General features: G+C 43.3%; 6 protein-coding genes across 6 annotated transcripts; 4 read left to right on the top strand and 2 right to left on the bottom strand.

Annotated features, from left to right (window-relative positions):
• Positions 1–3,109: 3,109 nt before the first annotated feature.
• On the top strand, positions 3,110–4,020 carry EAF02_001740 (uncharacterized protein; the record flags this gene model as incomplete). The annotated part of the gene is made up of 2 exons (XM_038897788.1): positions 3,110–3,390; positions 3,441–4,020. 2 exons carry the CDS (start codon positions 3,110–3,112, stop codon positions 4,018–4,020), a joined length of 861 nt encoding a protein of 286 aa, XP_038762763.1.
• A 946-nt stretch (positions 4,021–4,966) lies between these two features.
• On the top strand, positions 4,967–8,835 carry EAF02_001739 (uncharacterized protein; the record flags this gene model as incomplete). The annotated part of the gene is made up of 2 exons (XM_038897787.1): positions 4,967–5,218; positions 5,269–8,835. The coding sequence occupies 2 exons, from the start codon at positions 4,967–4,969 to the stop codon at positions 8,833–8,835; spliced, it is 3,819 nt and encodes a 1,272-aa protein (XP_038762762.1).
• Positions 8,836–9,969: 1,134 nt separating this feature from the next.
• Positions 9,970–13,349, bottom strand: EAF02_001738 (uncharacterized protein; the record flags this gene model as incomplete). Its single annotated transcript, XM_038897786.1, has 6 exons — positions 9,970–9,977; positions 10,707–11,331; positions 11,382–11,826; positions 11,906–12,295; positions 12,681–13,059; positions 13,208–13,349. The coding sequence occupies 6 exons, from the start codon at positions 13,347–13,349 to the stop codon at positions 9,970–9,972; spliced, it is 1,989 nt and encodes a 662-aa protein (XP_038762761.1).
• A 2,249-nt stretch (positions 13,350–15,598) lies between these two features.
• EAF02_001737 (uncharacterized protein) lies at positions 15,599–17,375 on the top strand (the record flags this gene model as incomplete). Its single annotated transcript, XM_038897785.1, has 2 exons — positions 15,599–15,634; positions 15,735–17,375. The coding sequence occupies 2 exons, from the start codon at positions 15,599–15,601 to the stop codon at positions 17,373–17,375; spliced, it is 1,677 nt and encodes a 558-aa protein (XP_038762760.1).
• Positions 17,376–17,669: 294 nt separating this feature from the next.
• On the bottom strand, positions 17,670–19,557 carry EAF02_001736 (uncharacterized protein). The gene is made up of 3 exons (XM_038897784.1): positions 19,196–19,557; positions 18,691–19,144; positions 17,670–18,611 (listed from the first exon to the last, which is right to left on the bottom strand). The coding sequence occupies exons 1-3, from the start codon at positions 19,342–19,344 to the stop codon at positions 17,841–17,843; spliced, it is 1,374 nt and encodes a 457-aa protein (XP_038762759.1). The 5' UTR covers positions 19,345–19,557; the 3' UTR covers positions 17,670–17,840.
• Positions 19,558–19,817: 260 nt separating this feature from the next.
• On the top strand, positions 19,818–20,958 carry EAF02_001735 (uncharacterized protein; the record flags this gene model as incomplete). Its single annotated transcript, XM_038897783.1, has 3 exons — positions 19,818–20,022; positions 20,105–20,186; positions 20,277–20,958. 3 exons carry the CDS (start codon positions 19,818–19,820, stop codon positions 20,956–20,958), a joined length of 969 nt encoding a protein of 322 aa, XP_038762758.1.
• Between the last annotated feature and the right edge of the window lie 466 nt (positions 20,959–21,424).

Raw genomic sequence — 21,424 nt, 5'->3', positions numbered from 1 at the left:
AGTCGGTACCTATGTAAGATCTTACGTTGTAGCGTGGGTGGAGACCAGCATTTATTTATTAGTTGCGCTCGAAAATTTAGCGGAGTGAAGCTACGGTACAGTATATAGATCATCAACGTCAACACTTATTATGAATGTACACAGTACTCGAGGAGAGAGAGTCGTTGCAATGAATTTATATTGAATAATAATTTCAGAAATATATGATGAGGCGGAGGTACTTCAATTCAGATCAAGATTCACGACTTCCAATTGTATGGGCGAGGGAAGGTTAAAACAACTACATAGGTACAAGTTGAAACCAACCATACAATTCCCATATCAACGCGTTCAAATCATACCTAGGTGGGCAATAAAGAGATTCCAAACCTCTCATTCCAAACCTCTCATTCCAAACCGGTGTTTCTAACACGATAACTTCGAGAACTCGCTCCTCTATATGTTGTATTGCATACCGATTCACTCTTCACTTGTATTCCATTCGTAATGAACAAAATGATTGACATTGGCATTGGAGAAGAACATGTTTCAATATTCGACTACCTAGATAGACACAGAATGTCATTTCCGACTGGAATTCGAGAATCTGTTTGTGTCGAGGGGGTTGAATAGGATTCATTCTATCCCAATTCTACTAAACAACAGAACTTATACCGGATACTAACAATCATTCCAGATTTACATTGGGAAAAGGCACGTGTCCGTTCAAAAATTCATTCTTTTCGAGGAGGCATTTGGAAGATACGTATTGTCCATGTCTCCTTTGTCATATTGAGCAAAGCGATCTCTAGCTACCAGGAAGTTTATGTAGCAATACATGGCTTCTTTCTCGAGCGCAGCGAGCTATGGGGGTTTGGGGGCTTGCCCCCATTCTAGTTGGACCTGATGATAAAGATCAATGAAGAAGATGGATAGATGTATAACATACTATGCAAGTTGAGTGGCTAACTCAAGCTGGCCGATATCCAAGATCTTCGTTCTACGGAATACATGAGTTTGCTTCATCGATATTGGTCAAACGAAGCTTTTGTATCAGAGAAAATATCCAATGCCATAGATGTCTTTTGATATCACGATACCACCTCCGTATCTTGCATAGCTACGTACAGCTTCATTATAGGTTATCAGACCTTTCACAATCTTTCCACACTGTGGACAACTCATCTGTACCAGAGATCACTTCCACATACCTTCCGTTCGTATCCCAGATACTAGAATCAATTGACATCACTTTCAACATACACCAAGAATATCATTGATGAATATCATGTACCCCAATACTTCTTTGAATCTTCAATTTTCGTGTCCGCATACCGAGAAATAGAAGCCCACAGATGAACCTGTTTGGATATATGTCACTATACCCAAAAGACAGTTGTAGAACAAAATGTTTGCAATTCCTCAATGAACATTCACACAGTCGTAAAAGGCAGTTGATTTTTTGGCCTTGAACAGAAAGCTACATACGAAGTATAGCAGCGATACCTCCCAGTACATTTAACATTTTGACTGTGCAGCAATGAGGGCAAATCCTATACCTCCCTGCACGAGACGAAGTTGTTCGATCGATCATATGCGTAGTCACTTTATGCTCTTACAACTACTACCTCGCAGAACCTCGCAGAAACGTCAATATCCTCATGTTCACTTCAACAAGACAATAGGCAAAGTATCGACCAACAGAGAACTTGATCCAAACTACATGCTCATCTCGGTACCGCGGGTGACGGGTAACATCTCGAGCTCGAACAAATTCGGGAGAGATGGATATATCGTGGGAATTCGGCTTTTCCGGGGCGGTTTCACGGGGTGGAGTGGGTATAACAAGGTGGTGGGGAATTCAACATCGTTTCTGGTAGGTAGGAAACAAACACAAACACATCCATCTGGGTTCGGTGCAATGCACGCACGCAAGGTTGAGCAACAGTTGGTGATAGCTAGGGTTGGGGATTGGATTGCTGAATACTGTAACTTTACGGCGATGGCCGCTTTTCATAGGTACCCGTGGACATCTCTAGATTATACCTAATTGATGAGTTGATAGACCTAGCAGATATGTAATCTGTAACGAATACTCATCCATGTTATCCCAACACCGAGGCTCTACTTGAGTAGATACCTGGGTATGCTTCTTCAAAGAATATAGAAATTGCCTCACAAGCTGACCAAGCCAAACAATGCTATCCATACCTACCTAGGTATATAATAAGTATCTGTTAGTCATCCTTATCCCGATCTCTTTCCAATATGGAGAGAGGGGTTGAACATTTTGAAACGATTCACGTTAGATGATCTCTCTTTGATTGGAGCCGAGTGCATTGTGCATCGTACCTGGAGGCTTGCGCGAAAGAGAGGAGATAACAGTAGCAAGCAAGCATTGGCACATCATCCAGACCAGCTACGAAATGTTGAGTGTGAGGACCCTAGGTAGTATGGATAGAACTGAATGTTTGATTGCGAAAACATCACATCGCCAACACAAACAGCGCTTTACTGGTCATCTATAAGTGAACATCTGCACTCTAGATCGGAAGCAACCTTGGAATTTGGAGTTCCCCTCTCCATCGTCTCCATCGATCAACCTGCAATAACTCCGTGCCTACCTACCTTGTACATCCATCCATCGTGGTTTGATTGCTTCTTACCCAGCACTGTCTGGGTTCCGGTACATCAAAGCGTAGGGGCGGGGCTTTGGGCATATCTCGAGCCATCCCACTACTTATCTCTGATCTCTGATCTCTGACTCCTCCCTCCAACCGATATTATAAAATTCACTAATCCACCGGACATCGAAAAGTCTTAATTCTGATTTATTACTTACAAATCTATTTAACCAGTCGATATTTCTATTTCATCCATTGAACATTTAAACATCTACATCAAAGTTCAAAGTTCAACAAAATCAGATACAACGGCGTACTTCATTCTTTGTCGTACTCTGCAAAGAGCGACTGCTAGAAATATCTTCAACTCATCGCAGTTCCTTCGCAATCGATCCCTGCTCTTCCGAAATTCGTCATCTAGACTTTGCTCGTCACCCAAAATCTCGAGAGTCTTTTCCACTTTTCCTCCCAACAATCACATACAACCTCCAAATCGCCATTTAAAGATGACTGCCAACCCTGCCGTCCAGGTTGTTCCTGCGCAAACTCTCGACAATTACACCTTTCCAACCGATCGCCTAAGACTCACTCAAAACCACCCCGAGAAGACTCCCTTAGTATTGGTAGCATGTGGTAGTTTCTCACCTATAACTTACCTTCATTTGCGAATGATGGAGATGGCTGCCGATTATTGCAAGTTTAATACAGAGTTTGAACTCCTCAGTGGTTATTTCTCACCTGTATCCAACTTTTACAAGAAGGCAGGCCTGGCGAGTTCGGAACACCGGTAAGTCTCATATTTCACATTGTGCTTATCCACTTAGCTAACACCTGCAGACTTAACATGTGCGAGCTGGCGGTACAATCATCAAATTGGCTTATGGTGGATCCTTGGGAGGCCTTACAAACAGAATATACCCCGACTGCCCTCGTACTCGATCATGTCGAGCATGAAATAAACAAGGTTATGGGCGGTGCTATACGACCGGATGGATCCCGAGTGCCTGTTCGCATTGCTCTATTGGCCGGAGCTGATCTGATCGAGACAATGAGCATTCCAGGAGTCTGGAGCGAGGCTGATCTTCAACATATTTTGGGACAATATGGTACCTTCATTGTCGAACGTACCGGCACGGATATCGAGGACGCTCTTGCAAGTCTCGAACAATACAAACGCAACATCTACGTCATCCAACAACTTGTCACAAATGATATTAGTAGCACAAAGATTAGACTCTTCTTGAGGAAAGAGATGAGTGTACAGTATTTGTTACCAGCTCCAGTCATCGAGTACATCGAAGAGCATCACCTTTATGAAGAGGATGGTGCATCATCCATTAGCGCCGGCAAATCCAAGGCAGCAGAAGGGTCAGGCCGGGCATCACCTGCAGTGGGAGATTCAAAGCTCAAGAATTAAGGAGGAAATTCATGATTGCGGAACAACTAGAGCGACAAGAGCGACAAGGACGAGTTATGATTATACGAACCAGTTACAACTGGAAAGTCATTCTTTCAGCCAGATAAACATATGATCTGGCTCTCATATCCACGGCTTCACTTTCCAGGAACACTGGCAAAGACCGATTTTATGCATGTTAAAAATTCGATTGGATACCGATTTGGGATAAGGCGGGCATTTGAGCATTTCAGCCGGAGTTTGAGGAGCGTATTTGGGATACGGTTTAATTTATCTTTTTGCAAGTACTAGATGACTGGGAATTCATGCCGTCGACAGCATAATGTTATGAAGGACATATAGAATGAGTCTATAGAGCTCCATTACCAGCGATACCAAACTTTGCCCTTGAGTATTGTCTTGCAACAGCGTGTTCAATCATCTGTTTTGATGAGAAACCCTTGGCATGAACTTGATGTGTAAAACCAAGCAATCTTTGAAAATATAGCAATATAGAAATCCGCAGCAATGTGTAGACGGCAACGTCACTGACTCACTGCTCGATTATGTAAACGGATGAGTGAGTACCTTGTGAGTTTGTTGGCCATTGTGAAACAAGGATTCAAATGATACGCGAAGCTCTACGCCACATAGAACGACGACCTCGGAGCTAGAACTCCAGCTATGACAGCATTGGTTGGTGGCTGGGACGCATCTACAGAACTGATATACACCTGGGCAGACAACAATCATCAACCAACTCCAACACAACAATACAATATCAAAATCAATCAATTAATTATCGATCGTTAACCTCAATCAATAATAAATTTATTGATTTGACATTTGTTTTCTTACTGCAAACCGTTCTCTTTGTACACTTACTCTATCCGATTCGCCTGTGTATCATCGACTCTCGGCCTTCGTTTATCGCGACGCTGGGCGGCGCATGTAAACAAACACAGTGATGCGGCATTCCTTCACTTTAGTCGGAATTCTCACTGCTGCTTTCGCAGCAGGCGAAGGATTTACACCGAAACACGAAGCTGGAAGATGTTCGATAAGGGGCAGCTGTGGGAAGGATAGTTGGTTTGGTCCTGAGCTCCCTTGTCCGGATAACGGGCTTGCAAGGGAACCGGATCATGAGGTGAGGAAACAACTGGTCGAGCTATGCGGTCCGAAATGGAGTACGGGACCTGTTTGTTGTGAGGGGAGTCAGGTATGTGGAAATATTTGAACTGGGTCGGGACTTTGCTAATGGCTTCGCAGATAGATGCTCTTGCAGATCAGATCAAGAAGGCGAATCCAATTATATCCTCTTGCCCGGCATGCAAAGAGAATTTTTACAACACTTTTTGTACATTTACATGCTCTCCAGATCAATCTCTTTTCCTGAATGTAACGGAAACACAGAAGAAGGGTGATAAATACATCGTCACGGAGCTAGATCAACTCATCTCTGATGAATATGGGTCGGGTTTCTTTGATAGCTGCAAAGATGTTAAATTTGGACCAACAAATTCAAACGCCATGGGATTTATTGGAGGAGGAGCAAAGAATTACTCCTCGTTCTTAGCTTTCCTGGGACACAAATCTTTACTAGGTTCGCCATTCCAGATCAACTTTCCAGACCCTAGCAAATATCTGGAGAAGGGGATGGATCCATTACCTATGGTACCCAAGAAGTGTAACGACGAAGACCCAAATTTCCGATGTTCTTGTGTGGACTGTCCGGCAGTCTGCCCGGCTTTGCCTGAAGTTTCAAAGTCTGGGTCATGCCATGTTGGATTGCTTCCATGTCTTTCTTTCGCAGCTATCTTCACATACAGCATGGTACTACTATTGATCGTCGTTGCTGTGTTTGGTCACATAGCTTGGGCTAAGCATACCAAAAGACGTAATGAAAGATTACGACTTTTGGAAGATGTTGCCCCAAGTGATGATGACGATGAAGGTGACATGATCCACAATAGAGCCATGTATGACAGACCTCAAAGAACTTACTGGATCAATACAGTGTGTGATACTGCATTCAGTCGTCTTGGCTTCACAGCTGCAAGATTTCCAGCTATCACTATTGTAACAAGCATGATCATAGTTGGAATCTTGAGTTTAGGTTGGACAAAATTTGAGATTGAACAGAATCCTGCACGGCTATGGGTCAGCCCATCATCTTCTGCAGCTCAAGAGAAAGCTTATTTCGATTCGAATTTTGGACCATTTTATCGTGCCGAGCAAGTATTCTTGGTCAACGATACTAACTCATCAGGTCCTGGTCCTGTCATGAGTTACGATACGTTGAAATGGTGGCTTGAAGCTGAAGATCGAATTAGAGGGTTGACCGGAAAACAAACCGGTACCAAATTCAGTGATGTATGCCTGAAGCCCACTGGTGATGCTTGTGTCGTTCAATCTGTAGGAGGTTACTTGAACGACGATATTTCCAGTGTAGGCCCGGATACATGGGAGCAGACTATTCGATCATGTGCTGAATCACCTGTGAATTGCCGTCCTGCTTTTAGTCAACCGTTAGATCCTAAGATGCTCTTTGGTGGTTGGCAAGAATCTGGTGATGTCATTGATGCTACTGCCCTAATTGTTACTTGGGTAGTAAACAATGATGATGAGGGGTCATCTCAAGTCGAACATGCTATGGATTGGGAGGCCTCCCTCCGGGATGAGTTGTTACGTTTGCAGGTTCAAGCAAGCGAACGTGGTTTAAGACTTTCTTTCTCAACTGAGATCAGTCTTGAGCAAGAACTTAATAAATCTACTAACACTGATGCAAAGATTGTCGTCATTAGTTACATCATAATGTTCTTCTACGCATCTTTGGCTCTCGGCTCAACAACCATCTCATTCCAAACATTAATGCACAACCCAGCCAGCTCTTTGGTCCAATCTAAATTTTCACTAGGAGTAGTGGGGATTCTGATTGTGCTGATGTCTATCTCAGCCTCAATTGGTCTTTTCTCCTTTGCAGGCGTTAAGGTTACGCTTATCATCGCTGAGGTTATTCCATTCATCGTTCTTGCAGTTGGTGTTGATAACATCTTTTTGATTGTACACGAATTTGAAAGAGTCAATACTAGCCATCCTGATGAAGTGGTTGAGCACCGTATTGCCAAAGCACTTGGAAGAATGGGTCCATCAATTCTTCTATCAGCATCTACTGAGACTATTGCGTTTGCCCTTGGTGCTTTTGTTGGTATGCCGGCAGTTCGAAACTTCGCAATTTATGCTGCTGGCGCAGTATTCATTAACGCTGTTCTACAAATCACCATGTTTGTTTCTATTCTCAGTCTCAATCAACGACGTGTTGAAGATCGTCGCGTAGATTGCATTCCTTGCATTCAGATCAAAGCCGCCGGTGTTCACCTTGGAAATGGCAATGGCAATTCTTACTCGAGATTTTACGAAGGTTCTGATGAGGGTTTCCTTCAAAAGTTTATCCGCAAGACTTATGCTCCAAATTTACTTGGTCGTAAAGTAAAGACCGCTGTCGTCGTTATCTTTCTTGGAATATTCGCCGCTGCTGTTGCATTGATGCCTGAAGTCGCTTTAGGTTTGGATCAACGTGTGGCAATTCCTGACGGATCATATCTCATTCCATACTTCAATGACTTGTATGATTACTTTGATTCGGGACCACCTGTATATTTCGTTACTCGGGAGTTGAATGTTACCGAACGTAGCCATCAACAACAGCTATGCTCTCGCTTCACAACATGTGAAACAGAATCCCTCACCAATATTTTGGAGTCTGAAAGAAAGAGGCCAGAAGTTTCCTACATCGCAGCGACTCCTGCTAGCTGGATCGATGACTATTTCCGTTGGCTCGATCCTTCGTTAGACTCGTGTTGTGTTGAAGGTCGCTCAGCTTGCTTTGAACATCGTGATCCAGCATGGAATATCACTTTACATGGTATGCCTGAAGGTCAAGAATTTATTCATTACCTAGAAAAATGGATTGCTTCTCCCACAGATGACGACTGTCCTCTTGGTGGTCAAGCTGCCTATGGACATGCTCTGGTTATTGATGCAGAAAGAGATACTATTCCAGCAAGTCACTTCCGCACGAGTCACACACCACTCCATAGCCAAGAAGATTTCATTGCCGCCTATGCCTCTGCTCGTCGTATCGCAGATGGTATGAGTGAAAAGTCTGGTCTAGAAGTCTTCCCCTACAGTGTCTACTACATATTCTTCGACCAATACACCACGATCATCAGTCTCACAGCAACTCTCCTCTGTTCCGCTTTGGTACTCATTCTATTCATCTCTTCGATTCTTCTCGGATCTCTCAAAACAGGCGCTGTAGTCACAGTAACAGTCATAATGATAGTAACCGATATCATTGGCACAATGGCTGTCTTTAACGTCTCTCTCAACGCAGTCAGTCTCGTCAACCTCATTATCTGCGTCGGCATCGGCGTGGAATTCTGTGCCCACATCGCCCGCGCATTCATGTTCCCCTCGCGCTCCGTCATGGAAAAAGCGAAAAATAAGTTCCGCAATAAGGATGCACGCGCCTGGACCGCTCTTGTAAATGTAGGCGGCTCAGTCTTCAGCGGTATCACGATTACGAAACTAGTAGGCGTCACGGTGTTGGCGTTTACGAGGAGTAAAATCTTTGAAATTTATTACTTTAGAATTTGGCTTGCGTTAGTCATTTTTGCGGCATTACATGCGTTGGTTTTCTTGCCCGTGGCGCTTAGTTTGGCTGGTGGAGAGGGGTATAGAGATAGTGGGGATGAAGGGGGGTTGGAGGAAGATTTGGCGGAGAGGAGATATAGAGCTCTTTTGCCGGATGATGAGAGTGATGATGAGTATTAGATTTACGGTCAATGGATGGCACAATGGAGGTGGATGCTTTATGCATCGTGGATCACATGATAGACTCAAAGCTGGGGTTGGTGTCGGAGTTGGTGTCGAAGTTGGAGTTGGAGAGATGTAGCAGAGAAGATAAATTTGTAAAAAATACTTGAGAGAAAGATATCGCGAGGTGGATGGATGGATATGGATGATACATATGTGTATGTATGTATGTATGTATGGCGTATGGGGATTTGAAGAAGTATTCAGGGATTCGGTGAGGAGATTGTGGGAGGGAGAGATGGAGGAATGGTAATGAGATGGTCTGATTGGGCTATTACTGGTATAAATACATGTATGGAAGGGAAGACGAATGGATGAATGGAAGTATGAAATGATTGATGGATGGGTATGTCGGTAGGTGGGTGGGTACACAGCGTAATAATCAAATCACAGTAACCGGAAATCACAGTAATGAAATCTATTTTCTACTTACGATATAGTATATATTTATCTATTGTTTTTGTTTTTTGATGCGGTGATGTGTGTTGTGGTGATGTGGTGTTGTGGTGATGTGGTGTTGTGAGATGTTGAGATGGGTGTATGTAAGATATATGTATGTATGTATGTATGTATGTATGTATGTATGTATGTATGTATGTATGTATGTATGTATGTATGTATGTATGTATGTATGTATGTATGTATGTATGTATGTATGTATGTATGTATGTATGTATGTATGTATGTATGTATACACAAGTCAAAGGAAGTATCATAGATACTAGATATCTATTCCTATTCCCATTCCAATCTTTCTTAAAATATAAGAATATAAAAGTATATCTATCTATCTATATATATATATATATATATACCTACTTAGAAGAATAGAAGGAGAGGAAGTTTTTAGGGCCAGGGTTTAAAGATGGTGTTGGTGTTAAGTTTTGAGATTTGAGATTTGTATTTGTAATGATGATGATGATGATGATGATGAGTAAATGAATTTGAATAGAAATAAATGAATATAGATAAGTAGAAGGAGTGAATGAGTAGAAGAGTATATATAAAAACTTATAGGGTATAAGATATATTATAAATATAATATGGAAAAGAATGAGAAAATGAGAAAATGAGAATTATCAGCTATCTATACTATAAATCTATAATAATAAATTAAATGTCTTCAATATGTAATCTTACGTATATACTTCGCTAGAAGAAATTGAGATCTTGTTCTAGCTGGAGTCTATGAATAATTCTAGTATACCTAGTGTAATGTGTCACGCAAGGAGATGATTGATTAGTTTCTCATGAGAATGGAGAAAATAAATAAGATGAGGGTAAGATGAGATGAGATAAAACAAGTTATAATAAAATGAAATCTTTGAATATATTTGTATATGTATCTATCTATCTAGCTAGGTTGTATTCTATAAATTAGATACTCAAGAAACCTTCCGTTGACTAAGAAGGCCATACAGCTACCACCCTACCAATTATTATTTCCCCGACTCAGAGTTTACAAACCAGAGATGTATTCTCTTCAGATTACTTCCCATCTCCGCATCTCCCTTCCTTCCCAAAACACAACTCAATTCAATTCTTCACCCTCCATCTTCATCTCCATCTTCATCCACCCCACGTAATCCAAAAACCCCCCCTCCCCCACCCAAACCTCCTCGTCATTCTCCTCCCCATACACCTCAACATAACCGGATCAATCTTCGCCACCGGATGCGGTCGATGAAAAATAATTTTCCCGCTACGATTTACGAATATTCTCTCTCTATTTCCCTCCCCCTCTCCATCTCCCAACCCCGCAAACTCCCTCTCAAACCCCACCGCACTACCTCCTTTATTTCGCGCGCAAAATCCCATGTCAGACATACTATGTACGAAAAGATCCCATTCGATACTCTTTGTGGACGCGTCTTCGGCGGTGCAAGGATACATGTGAGAAAGCATCTCGTAAGCGCGGTTTGTGACGAAAGTTTTTGGGGTTATAGGGGGAGAGACGGTTGTGTTTGCTAGGTAGTTGGCGAGCTCTTGGGGGTTTTTTGGGGAAAATTGGGCAATGGTAGAGGGGCGAATTTTGTCTTTTGCTTTTGTTTGGGTTGGGAGGGTTTGAGTTGGGTCTTCCGTGCCCCAAGTTGTTTGTGTGGGTGTTTTGGCAGATTTCTGGCTCTTTTGATTGATTTTGGTGTTCTGGTTCTGTTCGATTTGAGCTAGTAGCTGCCGTTCCTCAGCTTGGACAGCACTTAGGTATTCTTGAGTAGTGGTGGCACTGATACACTCAAGCTCTTCAGCAATCTCGGCTTCGGTGAAGCCATTCTGCTTCCAAACCGTCACACTGTCCTTCCTGATGTCCTGCCAGAATGCCTCCAGTGCTTTCCTGGTGTTTTGAGAGTGATTCAACCAAGCCATGTCCTCCCGACCAGTGGGGGCTTTAACCTCGTGGAAATCCTTGAAAAATGCTTTTCCTAGCTTGGTATAAGCGTCATTGTGGTAAAGTGACTTTTGACATTAAAATCCTTCCAAGTTTTTCGTTTTTCTGACTGAAACACCTCATCTAAGGTTCTAGGTCTACTTAGGGGTCGATGTAAACGAATGGCAGCCAACATTTCATGAGAAGCTGCTAGATCTGAGAGGAGATTTGATAAGGCCTCGTCTAGGCGAGACTTTTCTTTGATATTACTCTTAGCCAGGTGATTCTCTAAAATAGAGAATAATAGTGCATGATCTATGGGTACTTCTTTTGGCCATGTGTTTGGCGTTTGTTGAATATCCGGTTTGATTTGCAATTGGGCTAAACAATAATCTAAGAGCTCGTTCTCAAATGCATATTTTGAATCAGAAAGCAAGCCGTTCTTCCGGCTCACTTCGAGGATGACAGGCCCATGTTCTTGGGATTTTCTTGTTGTCGTATAAATGTGAGAAAATCCCGGTCTCTGTGAAATCGTTTTTCCAAGAAGATCGCCACGACGGTTGACATCATTCACTACCAAGAGTCTAGATAGTAATTTAGTAAGATTCCATGTCAAGTACTCAACAATCTATGCAGATGATTGGAAAACTTGAATCAACTTACTCTAGTGCACCCAATGCCTTATCATATTTAGATGGAAGATCTTCGCCTTGTGCAATATTGTCTCGAAATCGATCATGAATTGATTTGACACGTTCACATTCATTCTTTACCCATCCCCACCTCCAGCAAGAAATGATGGTTTCAGTGATCCCCCGTACAACCAGCCAACCAGGCCCCATATCCTTAGTCGACTCATAAGCACCTCCATGGCACATGGCCGCGATATATCGTTTCATGTATGCCGGCTCTGTCTGCAATAGCCAAAGATGATCGATGGTTGCTTCTAATCGTGTTTGAGCCAACGAGATCAGATTGGTGAGAGAAAACGATGGAGGCGATGAGAATGCTTGATTGGTGTAGGGTGACCACAATTCCACGACATTACTATGCCTAAATCCCAGCGAAACCATAGATTTCCATTTTTTCCGCTGCAAGAGGTGTATTTTCATCTATTCCTTGAAGTATGCCCTCAATAACCCTCCGAAGTGAACCCATCAGATGAGCTTGAGCCTCGATAATAAGACGTGCCTTGGGAACCCAATAATATCCGCTCTGTGTGCCGGACCAGCTTTCCAGTCCACCACCTCCCCGTACCTGAGACCATACATCACGATACATTTGGCTGAAAAGTCAACGTCGAAGTTTCCACAAAGAAAAGAGCCCTTGAGCTGTCGCGAATCAAACGAAGCCCAGTCCTGGGGAGCATACACCGTTCGATTGTGCAACAAAGCAAAAAGAACAGCGGGGCTGGTTTTGAGGACTTCTAAATTCAAACCAATCTAGGAGGAGGTGATGGCGAGTTTCTAGAGAGCGCAGTTCCATTTGACCATCGCTATTTATGGGCGGGATCTGCTTGCCTTCAGGGGTGAAACCATGACGTGGGATGATCCACCTTTCCTTGCACAAATTTGGAACGGCTTCAAGTAGCAGCGCCTGACGTTTGTCTTGACTTTTCTTCTTCCATCGATTAACAATGATATCCCCATACTTCGCGAGTCTATCTGTTAAATATTTGCGATCTTGTTGTATGACATTTATGTATGAAGCAGCAATTTGTTTGGCTTCATCGCTGGAAAGTGAACGTCGATAAAACCAGCCAGGATGCATTTGCTCTTCGCATGTATAGTAGCCTTGTTCACAATCGGCACAAGTACCTGCAGCATTGGAAATTTAGTAACAGTCGTACAAGATAGTGATCTCGAGTGAGGCGAATTTAAGCCGCACTGAGAAGACAAGATCAAAAATCGCACAGGATTAAGATGGAATGCATAAACTCAGAAAAGAATAGTTGTTCTTACTCACATGGTGGGCTGCAGATAGCTGCTCTGACTTCATCTGAATGCATGGCCAGGTTGTGGGAAGTGCTACTAAGTGGAATCCCTAATCCTTGATAAGGTGCGTCAATTGGACGGCTGCCATAGAGCCTTGGAAATTTTCGGTGCATCTTTATTGAATCGATATATGAGTGATTGTAGATTTTATAAGTTTACCACATAACCTTCTCTATCAAATTCAAGTAATTGAAATGACCAATAACAACAGAGCTTGTCGACTTGGTTGTTCAGTCCAGAAAATGAGACCAAATACTAATAAGGAAGTTTCTTTTTGAAAAGTGGTGGGGAAGTTCTCGCGACGATATTGTTGAACAAAATTACTGAGGTAACCACGTCGAGGGTGTCTATTCGCCTTAAAGATCGTTGATCTATATTCGTCTATTGTGTTTGAGATATGATATCTCGCGAACGCTTGCGATTGTTTTGACTCAGTACTCCTGGCCTTTGAGAGCTCGCCGTCAAAATTTGCGAAGCGTGTATTTGACTCCATATCAGAGATCGAGAACAGTAAATTATTACATAGTCTCTGAGCTTTCTTGAATGATATGGCGCAGCAGAAGAGAAGAAGATGCCTATAATTCTCGAGTGAGTATATTACTGAAGAAGAACGATGGTGTAAAGAATAACAGTGAGGGGGGATGTTGCGAGGGTTCCCACCATACCAGCTTGAATTTTTAGTATAGATAGTTGGCCACCAGATAAGGTAGAATAAATCGATTGGCAGATTCTAACGCGAATCAGAATATATCGGCGACGGCAAAGGTCAAAGTGGAGTTGATGTACATACTTGATGTAATCTAAAGTCTCGGTTTGCTTGAAGACTAGTGATAGATTTGCACTGTAAGGAATATCAAATTGATTCATATGAATACCTAGTGGTTATCAGGATCTTCCAAAGGATCATCTGCACAGAGATCTTAGATCTGTGGGGTGTAAGCTACGCAGGTGTCGATAATGTAGCCCGCGGAGCCAAGAATCAAAGACTTGTATCGATCGAACACGTTTATAATGGTCTTTCTCAAGACTTGAATAAGAAAGCTCGAACCTTTGAAGAATGCAAGAGAAAGAAATGATTAAAAAAATCAAATTGAAGTACTTAGTAGCTTTGCGTGACATTTTATTTGATGAAGGGATGTCTTGATGCTTGACTGGAGGAAAGCACCTGTAGCGATGTTTTAAAAGTCTTCTTGGATGTAGTAGATATATCTATCATACTAGGGAAGTACGGCGTGTGTCTCTTGCGCGGTGAACTATCCGGACCAACATCTGATCATGATGGGCTCTATTCTATATCTTCCACATCGTATATGCATCAATCCCAAACAAGATGGTCACTACCAGCTATCGAATGCATCCGTCTCGCCCGTCATGAATTGCCCGGTCCAAGGGGTAAACATACACCATTGTGCATTGAAAAGAACAAGTGTTTAAGCATCAATGACAAAAATATAAATCGTGTCAATCTAGACAACTTGTCTCTTGGGGCAGATACATTCTGATTGCTGGTGAAAGTGATGTCGGATATATGGGCTAGAAGCACAGTCAAAGCCAGCAAGCGTGGATTGAGTTTGAGAAGTAAAGCTATGGAGAATCCAATAGATCTGAAGTTTGCTACTCCACATATAGTGCTGTCACTGTATCAATCTGGGTCAATCCATTGTTAGAAGGTGCCCCTCCTGATTGAGCTAGTTGCGATGGTCGTCATTTCTATGCTCGCTATGATGGTGAATGCACGGACTCATGGAATTGATGAGAACACTCTGATTTGGTTCATGCCAGAAGATACATGGAGATACTCTCGTCGTCTATTATGCGGTAGACTGTTATGTTGACCAAGTTGGAGAGTATTCGAGAGAGATCTCCAAGGTTATCATCGACATCAAAGTCTCGATGTTTCATGAGTTCATGCGGTCGCTCAGTCAATCTTGCTTATTAATATTTCACCCCTATATAGCGTCTCCTCGCTGATAAGATAGCCAGCCCAGCCAAGCCAGCCTATTAGCTTCGATATGTGGTGCCCTTTGATTTCTCGGCTCATGACTTCATCATCGTTCGAAATCCCACCACTTCATTCTTTCTCTTAGTGAGTTGATCGAAAACTTTAATGATACCTCCTTGAACTTGAGAAATACCACAGAAAATGTCAATATCCCATAGAATCATGTTACATATTTCTTATTTTGCTTCTCTCACATCTATTTATAATAATTTATTTCCAACAGAATCTCCTAGAATTTGGGTTTGAGTGAAAGAAAGAAGAAAGAGTTTATTGATAGAAAAAGAGTGAATTGTGTTGTGTCTGCGTGCGCAATTGGGAGAGAAGAATCGACATCGAAATTTGCTTTGCATTGCCGCAATTATGGTGAATACTCAAGAGCTTCTGGCTCAAATGGAGGTATGTAATTCTTGAATTCATTCACTATCTCATTTCATTTTGAGTTTTCTATTTCTTTTGCTATATACGTTGTTGTATACGTTGTTGACGAATTACACAGTCAGAATATTGTCCCCCACTCGATAACAGTACGTTTCGTGCAATCATTGCAGATTACGATCTTTCCAACAAAGAGCAAATTGAGACTGCGCGCATGGTTTTGGACATGATAAGGAAAGATGCAGAGTTTGAAGAAGCTACTGGCTTCGATCCTAGTGGAACCTGGGGCGGAACATACACAAATAGAGGGGAAATTTCAGCAGAGCAGAATTCGCAGAATGGCAATAGCAGAAATGATGATGCGAGCACAAGCAGTAAAAGTGTACCTGGATGGAGTAGTTCTACAGACGACACATTAAGTCAGAGAACATCTTCACTAGATCTTTTAGAAGGATTGGACTTTCCTGGCAGTGAGGATACTTACAAGGGGTCTGACTTTACGGATTCTCTCGAGGGGATGGATGTGGATAGTCAAGAGAATTTCTTGCTTGCAACTTTCAAGACCCTGAAGCCTTTTGACGTCAAATATTCCCTAAAGAAGTCTAAAGGAAATGTTAATTTGGCAATCGAGGATTTGCTCAATCTATCATTCCTCGAGGAAACAGGATCGAGGAGACGTGGTATTGAAGCTTTTTCTGAAAGTTCCGCGTCACCTAAAACCCGCAAACAAAAAGGAAAGAGAAAAGGTCGAAAGACTGAAGCCTCTGAAAGCAACTCTATTGCAGACGATTCGCCCCTTACTGCTGAAGCGAGTAAATGGGAGACGGGTAGAAAAGATGTCGAATTTCTATCTACCAGAACCGGCTTACCGATGCAACAAATCACTTCATTGTACCACAATAATGGAGCATCTGTCAAAGCGACAATCTTATCAATTATCGAAAACTACCCTGCCACTGATATGGAAGAGGAAGACCCAATAATCGAAGTTCAAGCAATGGAACTCGGGGAAGCTTTTCCTTCAGTTAAACCCTCCCATATACTCATTCTCACTCAAATGACATATCCATATACAGCCAATGCACGTGAATTGGCAAACGCACTCATATCGACTCCCGTCTCCAAATCTGGCAAACCAAACCTTCAAATCGAAATTCGACATACGCCCCTCGTTATTGACCCCTCACCCACGGTTTTATCCGCCTCAAAACAATACTCTTTAAACGCCATCTACCCCACCCATTCCACCTCGTCTAATCCTGGTACACCACTCTCTCCCTCCACAGACGCAAGCCCTCACATCAACGCGCGCAACACTGCTTTTCAAAAAGCATCTGCTGCATACAAGAAATCCAGATCTAATCCTCTAATGGGCGGCGCAGCAGCCTATTACTCCCAACAAGGACGAGATGCCAACGTTCGTGTTAAAGATGCCGAAAGTGCAGCCGCAGACGAATTGGTCATGAGTCAATGCTGGAACGGTGGTATAGATTTACACGGAGTTGGAGTCCGAGACGCAGTGAGAATTGCAAGAGAGAAAGTAACCATGTGGTGGGTTTCGGAGGAACGGAGAAGACTCGGCGGTGGATACATACGAGCGGGACCACAAGAAGGATTTAAAATCGTAACGGGCGTGGGAAATCATAGTGAAGGTGGAAAAGGGAAGTTGGGACCTGCAGTAGCGAGAATGTTGATTAAAGAAGGGTGGAAGGTACAGGTTGGGAGTGGTGCCTTGCTTGTTACGGGGGTGGCGAGGAAGTAGAGATATTTTTGGTAGATCTTTTTCTTTGGAGGGTATAAAAGCAGGCGTACTTGATGGTGTCTTTTGGGTATTAGGTGATGACGAAAGGCGTTTTCAGCGATTGTGTGGGTGGATTATGGAGTTTGGATAGCTTCTCAGTGAATGTTGTTTTGTTTATGAATATGAACGGACAAAGTGTTTTGCAAATTTATGTATAGATAGATTTTATAAGCGTCATTAGAGTAGATTAATATACTCAAATTTTGCATAACGGTATACGAGCAACGATGGTGATATTGAAGTAAGTGAGCACGATGAGGAGTATATGTAAATGCAATTGCTATGCCTCAAGTACCTAGGTAGGTATCTATTGTATCTCTCGCTAATGCGTGCTAGTGCTAATGCTAATGACTCCCAATTCTACAATCATAATCTCAAAATCTCATCTATGCATTCCCTTTTCCCCTCTCACAATCTTCCATCCCCTCACTTCAAACTACCCACACCTCCTTCAAACTCACCCACATCATACTCCTCCGGGTATTCCTCCATCACCGTCCTCAACTCCTCCATCTGACTCTTCAGCTCCGGCGTCATCTCTTTATACACATCCTCAAACATACTTTTAATCGGCGGTTTCTTTTCCTTCTCCGCCTCGCTCAGTTTCTTCAAAACCTCCTTTTTAATATTCGTCCGCGCTTCGATCTCCTTTGCTTCATCCCACACATTTCTCTTTTCCAAGTACTTCCGCAGCCGCGTAATCGGATTATCTCTGCGTTTCCAATCTTCGACTTCGACGCGCGCGCGGTACGCAAAGGAATCATCCGAGGTGCTGTGGTGGGAAATGCGATAGGACATTGCTTCGATGAGGACGGGGCGCCCGCCATCGGTGAGCGCCAGCTCGCGCGCTTTCTTGGTGACTTGCAGCACGGCCCAGATGTCGTTGCCGTCGACGCGGATCGTGTCGATGCCGTAGCCGGTGCCGCGGCTGGCGATGCCGTCGCCCCGGTATTGTTCGAGTGTGGGGGTAGAGATGGCGTACCCGTTGTTGCGGCAGATGAAGATTACAGGGCAGGAGCGCGTAGCGGCTATGTTGAGGGCGCCGTGGAAATCTCCTTCTGAGGCGGCTCCTTCGCCAAAATAGCAGGCTACGACTCGGGGAGGGAGAGAGGGATTTTGGAGACGTTGGAGTTTCAATGCGTATGCTGCTCCTGCGGCGTGGGGGATTTGAGTTGCGAGAGGAGAGGATATAGAGTGCTGCATTTGTTAGCTATTTGAATTCTATTCCTTCTCATTTTTTACGTCAAGTTTTGGGCAATATAAAAAGAAAACTCACAATATTCAACTCCTTACTCCCATAATGCACAGGCATATTCCTTCCTTTCCCCTTATCCTTCCTATTGGCAAAAAGCTGGCTCATAAAATCCTCCAGCGTATATCCCCTTTGCATAAACACACCCGCCTCTCTATACTGACTAAAAATCACATCGTCCTTCTCCAACGCCGCCGCCGATCCCACACAAGTACCTTCTTCGCCCTGACTCGGCATGTAAAAGCTCAATCGACCTTGTCGCTGTGCTTCAACCATTATAACATCCATAATAGATACTTTTATCATGTTGAGATACATTTCTAACGCAGCTTCGTCGGAGGGGAGAACAGCGGATGGATCGAGGATGTCGCCGTCGGGGGACATGGTGCGGTAGGTAGGAATGGCAGTGTAGGTAGAGGGGTATTCAAAAGAGAGGGAGGAAGTAAATTTACTGTCTACTGCTCCGGGGAAGCGTACTCTATGTTTTTATTAGCAATTAACACTCTGTTTTAATTCAATCGAAACTCACCCTGCAGACCCAGGTTTCTGACTTGGTCCCACGGTAGAATGACATCTTGCCGACCATACTCCATGAATCTTGCTTCTCGAATAAGATGTAGAGATTCTTCCCCTCTTACTTCCCCGCAAAAGACATCCTCCAATTCTCTGTGAATTCATAATTGTTTGCTTATCTGACTTCAGTGATCAATTTAACAATCTCACACCTAAACCTCAATATAACATTCCCAAGCAGCAAATTGACCGTTTGAAATAATCAATTCGAAAACATCAAGAAGAAATCTTTAACATCATTTCAATACCAACCGGGACCTTCTTAAATACAAAACAAAAAGAGCGTCCGGCACAAGAAAGATCAACACAGATACTGGGGACTCCAACCGTGCTAAAACACTGGAGACCAAGGCTGAAATCTGGGGTAATGCCGTCGATAACCGATCCACTCCCATCCCTTGTTCCGCTAGCTTCCTTCTTCACCAAACCACTAGCCGGAGAAAAAACTTGGCAAGGCTGACGAGGCGAGAAATTTATCGGGATTTGGAAAGACTCGGGGGACATTTTGTATTCCCATTTGTTTTATAACTCCGTCTAGTTCTTGTACCTACCACGGAATCATAGTCATCCAATTCAGAATGGCTTGCAGATCAGCACTTAGACCTTTAACCAGGTCTGCCAGAACTCAATTCGCTTCGAGATGCTTTTCCACTTCGAGTTCGATACGTCAAGCCGATTCATCGTCGACACAAACATCGTCTGCGGGTGCATCGAATGGTGATAATGGACGAACCACACATTTTGGATTTCAGACTGTGCCGGAGGCGGAGAAGGAAGCTAGAGGTGTGTTCAATGGCTTGAATATTCAATGATGGGGCGATTAGATTGCATGAGCGAAAGCTAATTCGTACATCGTGCTAAATAGTTGCGGGAGTCTTCAGTAATGTGGCAGCCTCGTACGATACCATGAATGACTTTATGTCATTGGGGATTCATAGATTATGGAAGTATGTTTAGTCTTTCTTGCATTCTCTTATTCAATCTAGACAATCTTTCCACATACATCCACATATAACATCTACTAATCCCGACCCCAGAGACCACTTCGTGCGCTCCATAAATCCCGGTTTCACCCCTCCTATCTCCTCTACCTCCACCTCCTCCTCTCCCCAAGGCTGGAAAATGCTCGACATAGCCGGCGGCACCGGAGACATCGCCTTCCGCCTCCTCGACCACGCAACCAACATCAACAAATCCCCCTCCTCCAGCATAACCATATCCGACATCAACCCTGAGATGCTAGCCGAAGGGCGCAAACGCTCGCTGCAAACCTCCTATGCCCATTCCCCGCGTCTCAATTTCCTCCTCGCAAACGCCGAGTCTCTGCCCATGGTGCCCTCCAATTCCCTCGATCTCTACACCGTCGCCTTTGGAATCCGCAATTTCACAAATAAAGCTGCGGCGTTGCGGGAAGCGCACCGTGTTTTGAAACCCGGTGGACTTTTCGCTTGTTTAGAATTCTCGGATGTGACCAATCCGTTGTTTAATGCCATTTATAAACAATGGAGTTTCTCAGCGATACCATTGATTGGTCAATTGGTGGCGGGAGATAGAGATAGCTATCAGTACTTGGTAGAGAGTATTGAGAAGTTCCCTAAACAAGAGGAATTCAGGGACATGATTAAGGAAGCCGGATTTGTGGTTCCTGGAAAGGGCTGGGAGGATTTGACAGGTGGAATTGCAGCCATCCACAAAGGCATTAAACCTCTAGAGAAGTAGACAAGGGGGTTATCCTATTTGCTAGAAATCCACTTTGATATTGCGTTGTCTCTATGAGTTTGAATCATTCCGACTCTCGAGTAAATCACGTTAGAAGATCTGTAAAACTCCACCATGTAAAATGTATATACACGTTATTGTACGATACCATAAACTTGAAATATCACAATGAGAAATCACAAACACATTTACTAAAAATTTAATTGATGTTTTCTATGCGTCTGCAATCGTTTGACAACCAACCCCTTTCTGACACCTTGCAACCACCAACCTTTCAATTCTCATGTTTTCCCCTAGGGAAATTTGAGGCAAAGACTAGAATACATGTGCAGCGCTATTCATAGATTCGTTTCGAATATCTCATTCCATAATGAGATCCATGATATGATGCGACTCAAAGCTACCCGTATCAAAAGTACAGATGCGAAGGAAATAGAACGAGCTAGTAGCTATCATCGCCTGCACA

This window comes from Botrytis sinoallii (assembly GCF_014898435.1).
Source record: "Botrytis sinoallii strain Bc 23 chromosome Unknown BSIN_002, whole genome shotgun sequence".
NCBI classification, from domain to species: Eukaryota; Fungi; Ascomycota; class Leotiomycetes; order Helotiales; family Sclerotiniaceae; genus Botrytis; species Botrytis sinoallii.
The sequence above is the reverse complement of the archived record's forward strand: the minus strand, read 5'-3'. Positions and strand labels throughout refer to the sequence as shown.

Coding starts and splice junctions, on each gene's coding strand:
- EAF02_001736 (XM_038897784.1), bottom strand. CDS start 19,344: ATGAATTCACAGAGAATTGGAGGATGTCTTTTGCGGGGAAGTAAGAGG. Junction 19,145..19,195: donor CAGAAACCTGGGTCTGCAGG/GTGAGTTTCGAT, acceptor ATAAAAACATAG/AGTACGCTTCCCCGGAGCAG. Junction 18,612..18,690: donor GGAGTAAGGAGTTGAATATT/GTGAGTTTTCTT, acceptor TAACAAATGCAG/CACTCTATATCCTCTCCTCT.